At 40.1% G+C, this 6,681-nt stretch overlaps 1 protein-coding gene across 1 annotated transcript; it reads left to right on the top strand.

Moving 5' to 3' along the window:
- The first annotated feature begins 3,616 nt into the window (after positions 1-3,616).
- LOC132975002 (C2 calcium-dependent domain-containing protein 4C) lies at positions 3,617-6,374 on the top strand. Its single transcript, XM_061039350.1, has one exon. It carries the CDS (start codon positions 3,976-3,978, stop codon positions 5,188-5,190), a length of 1,215 nt encoding a protein of 404 aa, XP_060895333.1. The 5' UTR covers positions 3,617-3,975; the 3' UTR covers positions 5,191-6,374.
- The last annotated feature ends 307 nt before the right edge of the window (positions 6,375-6,681 follow it).

Below are 6,681 nucleotides of genomic sequence, written 5' to 3'. Positions count from 1 at the left end.
GGGTAGAGTTACAGCAGGGGGGAGAGAGAGAGAGACGCAGTACATCAGTTATAAAGATTCCCAGTTTATTGGGACAATCATGAGAAGTGAAATAGTTGAAAATTATTAAAGCATGAAACGCTAGCTATGTCATGATTTACTCTTGTTCAGTTGTCTTATTCCTTGTTTGTGATTTTCTGTTTGAATTTGTTACGTGTGTTTGTTTTTTTTGAGTAGAGTTTAGTTTTTAGTGTTTCCTTTTTTATGTTGTGGTTGTTTCCCTCTGTGTGTCATGTCTATAGTGTTTCTTCCTGCTTCTGTGTGTTTCCCTCCAGTTTTGATTACATTATTCATTTTCCTCACCTGTGTTCTATTTAGACTCTCTGTTTCTTCCCTTCTGTGTCCCTTCATTCGTCTACCTACCCTTGTTTCCTTGTGACTGTTTTTCTTCTTGTATGTTTTTTGTTGTTGTACTTTTTTGGACTTTTTTAATGGTTTTGAAACAAAGTAAGATTTTGGTTTTTGCCTTTTGCTGTTTTTTTGTTTGTTTAAAGATCCCATATTCTGCCCTTTTTGGGGTTCGTATATTTAATCTATGTTCCTACTTTTGTACGTTCACAATAGCTAAAGTCTGAAAAAAGTGTCTGTTTTCATGTACTGCTCCTCCTTGCTCCCTCTCCGCTCTGAGTCGGTCAGCTGCACTCTGTTGAGCCCACACTGTTAGACCCCACGTGGGCCAAGTCTGCTCTGATTGGTCTGCCGATCCGCTCTGTCGTTATTGGTCAGTTGCTCAGCACGCGTCTCGGAAATTTCAACATGAGCTGCAGGGCTTGCCACAACGAGCCAACGGGCTTAGATCAGTGATCTCACACTGACAATGACGTCGCACTGACACATTTTTATCGAGGGGGGCTAGAACCGAGCGTTACATGCGGTTAATGCTACAGCTAACAGGAGGACGTAGGAGAAGACGCGTTTCCGCGGACTTTGAATTTTTGCACATAGATGTGCCTAAACATGCACAGGACACTTGGAAAACACACTAAAGAGCATATAAAACCAGAAAAAGAAGAATATGGGCCCTTTAAATAATTATTCTAGTTTCATTCCTGAAATTCAGTCCTCTACTTTCTTTGTTTAAACTACATGACAAGCTATAGGGCTCAACCCAACCGGTGAGAAAGCATTGCTTATTTTCATATTAAATAATGTCTTATAGTTATTGCAATAAATTCAGAGTTCTGTGATGTTTATATGTCAAATGCTCATATTGTGATGACAGTGAAATAGTGATTAATGACACAGCCTGTGTTATAAAAATGTTTTCATAATTCATCAAAGTGTTTGTGCTGAGTCATTAAACTTGTACCGCTTGCTGAAGTCTTTGGATGGTGCAGGTTAAACTTATTAAAAGACTAATTCTACACAGGACTCTTCAAGGATAAAAGCTGATAAGATTAAAATGTATTCTTCACAATGAATCAGCAAACTACAAATAAAAACTTTAACAATCATTTGTTTTTGAAAACGTAGAGCTTCAGGATGGAAATGTTTTAACTCTAATGCTCTGCACGGCGTTGCAGCATTTGGTAACAATGCAGTGTTCTCTCTCGTTAGTGTTAATTGAAGCCTTGACAGCGGTCAAAGGGAAGGTCCTCCTCCTCTGACTCCCGATCATTTATCTCTCCATTACAGAGAGCACTCCGAGTTTTTATTGCTGTAATAAAGTTGATCTGCAGCGGCACAAAAAGCCTCCTGACCCCACAGAGCTCCAGAGACTCCTCCTCAATGTATTCATCATCTTCATGTTCAATCTCTGGCACACGCACACACACACACACACACACACACACACACACACACACACACACACACACACACACACACACAGTGTTGTTTGTCACTTAGTGTTTAATTCAAACAATAAGAGAGGGTTGGTTTATTAAAACCAGTTGTTACTTGTTTTTGTCTGCAAAGACTCTAAAAACTCACTAACCTTTGAATTTAATTATCTTTAATTATTTAAAGATTTCGAAATGTAAAATATGTTAAACAGAAGTTTGTGATCGCCAAGACAGCAAATGTGATCCATGAGCGCCCTCTGGTGGTCGGAGAACTCACATCTGAGGAGCTCACAGTTCAGCAGCCTGGCCTAATATAATACACAGAGTAATAAATGATTGTGTTTAATTAAATCAACTTTATAGATTTTTTTCTTTACTTGATAACATCCAGTTAATGAAGCTGACACATTTTGAAAAAGGCATTATAAGCACATATGATTTAGACTAATAATGGACAAAAAACCTGTCCGGTGGCATCACTGTCACATACTGAAAAAACACAATCTACTCAGTTTTGAGAGCTTTATGCATTTATGTTTCCTCAAACTTGTTTTTAAATGTATCAACAATCTGGCCCCTGAACCTCTCTCCAGATATGTTCAAAGACAGGACGGAAACAGGGTAACGAAAAGCACTGTGAATGGAAACTGTAGCATACAACATTGTAGATAGATAGCTAGATAGACAAAGATCTACGTTTGGTCAATCAGCATTCTCCATCAAAGGCTGCAAACTCTGGAACACATTACCACCTGAAATAAAATTAATCTCGGACCTAAAATCTTTTACAAAACAGGTGAAATGCTGAAAGCAAGTCACAGTTGTACCCACTTTTAAATAGTATCTTAAAACTTTATTTTAAACTGGTTTATAGCATTTGTATTGTTGCACATGTATTTTAATGTATCCTTCCTTTTTTTGAGTTTTATGTAACATTACATTTTATAGCTATATACTGTTTATGCAGCACATCAGTTTCATGCTTTGTATTGAAATTATGTTAAATTGCATTGTCCCTAAAATAAATAAATTCAAATTCAAACTAAAGCAGTTTGAATGGGAAATCAGAATCAATGAGTTTTTCATAATTCAGTTACATTTAAAATTTAACATAAACTAAGGAGAAGAGGGTCATAGTCAGACAGACATGTTCAAGGTCAAATGTGTGTTATTCAATGTAAAAATCTTTACATTTATCACACATGACAAAACCTAGGATCAAACGAGCGCAACATTGCGGCACAGTAATTATTTAATCTTGATTACCTTGGGAAGCCAACATCGTAATTAAAATGAAAACCCAGCCCTACTTGAGCCTATAAGGTCATTCAATTATTTTACTACTACTTACGTATTCCCTTTTCCTAAATGTTGTGTTAATCTGCACCCATTCTGACTTATATCGTTACCAAATCTTCATTGCTTTCAAGTTTTACTTCCATAAGTATGAGCTGCAGGGTAAACCTCAGGTGTGCCCCGGACCGCCCGCTGTTTAAAGGTGAGCAGGTCTTTGAGGTGGTGGGTGCTGTCTGTAGGCATGGGGTGCTGCTGTCTTTGAATCGGCTTTGATGGAAGGGTCAGCAGCGCTCTCAAAGCAGATTCAAGTGACAGCATCACACAAACAAACGTCACACACTTCTTACGCTTTGTGCGTACCAAAATAACTCAACTGAACTTGATTTTAAGTCGATCATGACGCATCAGATCAAATCCTTCACAGACTACAGCTTCCTTGCTATACACAAAAAATAGAAAAGCACATTTGAGCGCTGATGCAAACTGGTGAGTAATCTCTGACATCAAACCCCTGAATGCACATCAATTCTGATTGCCACCCACCCAACTGTCTCCCACCCGAATACACATACACTGTGTGTTAGCAGCTTTAGTGACGTAGGTGGAGGCAGCAGACCACACATGCAGAGCCCTTTAAAACAGACACATCGCTCACTCATTTTTATCTTTCTTTGGACTTGGACACATCAAGACTGCTGCAGGTGAGAACAGAGTGTTGTACAAACTTTCTTCCTCTGCTGCTAGTTTTTAAAATGTGTGCTCTGCTGCATGCATTTAATGTCTTATTCTCCATATCTTTTCTCTTGTTTGGATTTGTGTGCAGACCTTACACTCCTTTTTCACCAAAAAAACAACAATGTGGTTCATCGGAAAGATCCGGGAGAGCATGGAGAGCATTCCTCTTGAGCTGAGTCGCTACATGGAGAAGAGCGAGGAGGATATCAGTCCGTCCTCTGAAGCCAGTCTCACTCGCAATCTGCCGAACAACATCCTCACCCCAGACAAGATCCCCGAGTTCTGCCTGCCGCCGCGGCTTTGCAAGAGGAACCTGCTGCAGGAAGTGGAAACTTTGGCATCTCTGCAGCACAGTCAGACACCTAAGAGTAGCACTTCTTCTTCAAACGCCACAAGGAAGGAGGATATGATGAAGAAAAATGGAGAAGCGTCGGCGGCTTTACAAAGAAAGAAGCCCTTGCCGTTTTCTGCAGAGGCATACGGCCTGGTCGGGATGTATGAGCGTCCAAACACACGGAGGAAAGAGTCTTTGTTCCACCACTCAAAGAGCCCCGCTTACATGTTGGATAGAAACGTTCCACCAAAGCTGTCAGAGGAGAAGAACCAGCAGAAGAAGACTTCATCAGGGTTCCTCCCTCTGTTTCTATGCAAGAGCCTGTCAGAGACGGGAAGCACGGAAAGTGAAACGCATTCTTCCAGCGACTCCTCTCCCCTCAGTTCACCCTACAGCGCAAAATCCTCCCTCTACAGCGGTCGTCTCAAGGGAGCAACATCCTGTCCTTCTTTGATTGACAACAGGGAGGATAGAGGGAGGTGGAGGAGGAAGATGGGGTTTCTAAGTCTGACCACCTCTCCAAGTGGCCCTCCAAAATTAGAGGGAGGCTTTCTGACCTCAGCCCCGTCTGTCCCCTTCCCTCTGCACGACCAGCGAGAGCATCTCCTCTCTTTGAACGGGCGAGGTAAAGTGCGCCTCCTCGCTGAGCTCACCACATCGTCCCCCAGTAATAACTCGTACTTTTCCACAGTCAGAATCCGTGTGATGTCTGTGGAAGGTATATATAACCAGACTGACCGACGGGCCCTGAACTGTGCGCTGAGTCTGTGTCTGACCCCCGGGATGCTTCAGCAACAGGAGAGCACCAGCAGCAGGAACTGCCGCAGCCCCGTGTTTAATGAGGATTTCTTCTTCTCAAAGCTCAGTAGAGAGGATCTGGTGGAGCTGCAGCTCAGGTTGAAAGTGGTGGATAAGCCTGCGGCTGCAGCACAGAGGAGAGGGGTCGTGATCGGACTGATCACCACACCGCTGTCTCAGTTACTCGATCTTAAACATGGGTAGATTAAAAACCTATTTTGCAAGGGCGACGATACCCTAGTGGTTATGATGCATGCCCCGTGTACAGAGGCAATAGTCCTCCATGGGTTTGAATCTGACCTCTGCCCTTTGCTGCATGTCATCCCCCACTCTCTCCTCCAAACATTTCCTGTCTCTCTTAACTATCTTATCTAATAAAGGCAAAATTGCCCCAAAAAATATTGTAAAAAACAAACATTTTGCTAAATTTGCTGGGAATATAAAACGTTGAATTTTGTCAACAGCATTCCATATTGATATTATTAGAATATTGCAAAATAAATGGTAAGAAATAAAGTAAAATACAGGACTTTTTGGTTACTAAACTAATGTTTAATGTTTTTGGAAATGTTGCAAGATTATTAGAATATTAGGTAACAAGGAGCAGTTTTTCTAAATCATAGTTGTTAGTGATTTCAATGTATGTTTGTTATCTTTCTTAATCTCCAAAAAGTCCAACCCTCACCAAAAAGCTTTGTCAACCACCGACCAAACAGCAGTGTGATATGTAGCATGTTTGTGTTTGTTTACCTTGTTCTGCTCGTAACTCTCGGACTGCACCAGAGGAAGCACATGACACAGATAAGTTCTGGATCTGCAAGTTGAATGAGGAGGAAATCCTTGTTAAAGAAGGAAACACAACGGAGAGATACAGGATTACATAAATTTGTATTTTGCTTGTTATCAGAAGTTGTAATCAGTATAACGCGCAGATTTCCTAATACTGATTTTAAACTGTCATGAAGGTTCCTCAATGCTTTCTCTGTTTTTTTTGTTATACTAATAAAATGTGTGTTTTAGCTTCAGTGTAATAAAGAAGTGAATCATGAACTTTAACTGAAAGATGTTTATTTTTATGGTTAAGATAAAGCAGCACAGATGCACGATAAAATGTTATTGGCTTGATTGTCATGTTAAAACCAAAATAACTGAGAGTAGAAATAGTAACTCCTTCGTATGACAACATCACAATTTTTCTAAGTATATTTTTTCCTCTTTCCTAACTACATTTATGCTTTTTTAAATGTTGATATTTGGGGGGTTTAGTGGTTATATATTCCCTTTAATATGACTTCACATAGTTGTTTCCATTTAAGCCATTTCCAGGTTTCCAACACACCCACGAACATGCTTTTACTGTATTTTCTCTTTGTGTGTTATCATTTTATTGTGTGAAATAAATAAAAAGAAAAATGAATGAATAAAGTCACCTTTTGTTCCATTCTGCTTTGGAGCTTAAACAAAAACATCAGCGATCCTTTCAAACAGAGGTATACTTTTACATTTTGGTGAGAACAGCTCTTAAATTTTATTTCCAGGAACTATTTTGATTTCATCAAGTCACAGGTTTGGAATATGTGAATGCGGTGTTTCCCCTATCAGTCCTGATTTAACTGTATTGTCTTCACATGCCTCGGCATTCAAAAGGGCACTGAACTTTGTTTTACCTTGAACTTCCTCTCTTTACCTCAGTCA

The sequence above is a fragment of the Labrus mixtus genome, chromosome 5 (assembly GCF_963584025.1).
Source record: "Labrus mixtus chromosome 5, fLabMix1.1, whole genome shotgun sequence".
NCBI lineage: Eukaryota > Metazoa > Chordata > Actinopteri > Labriformes > Labridae > Labrus > Labrus mixtus.
Note: the sequence above shows the minus strand (reverse complement) of the source record. Positions and strands in the feature narration are given on the sequence as shown.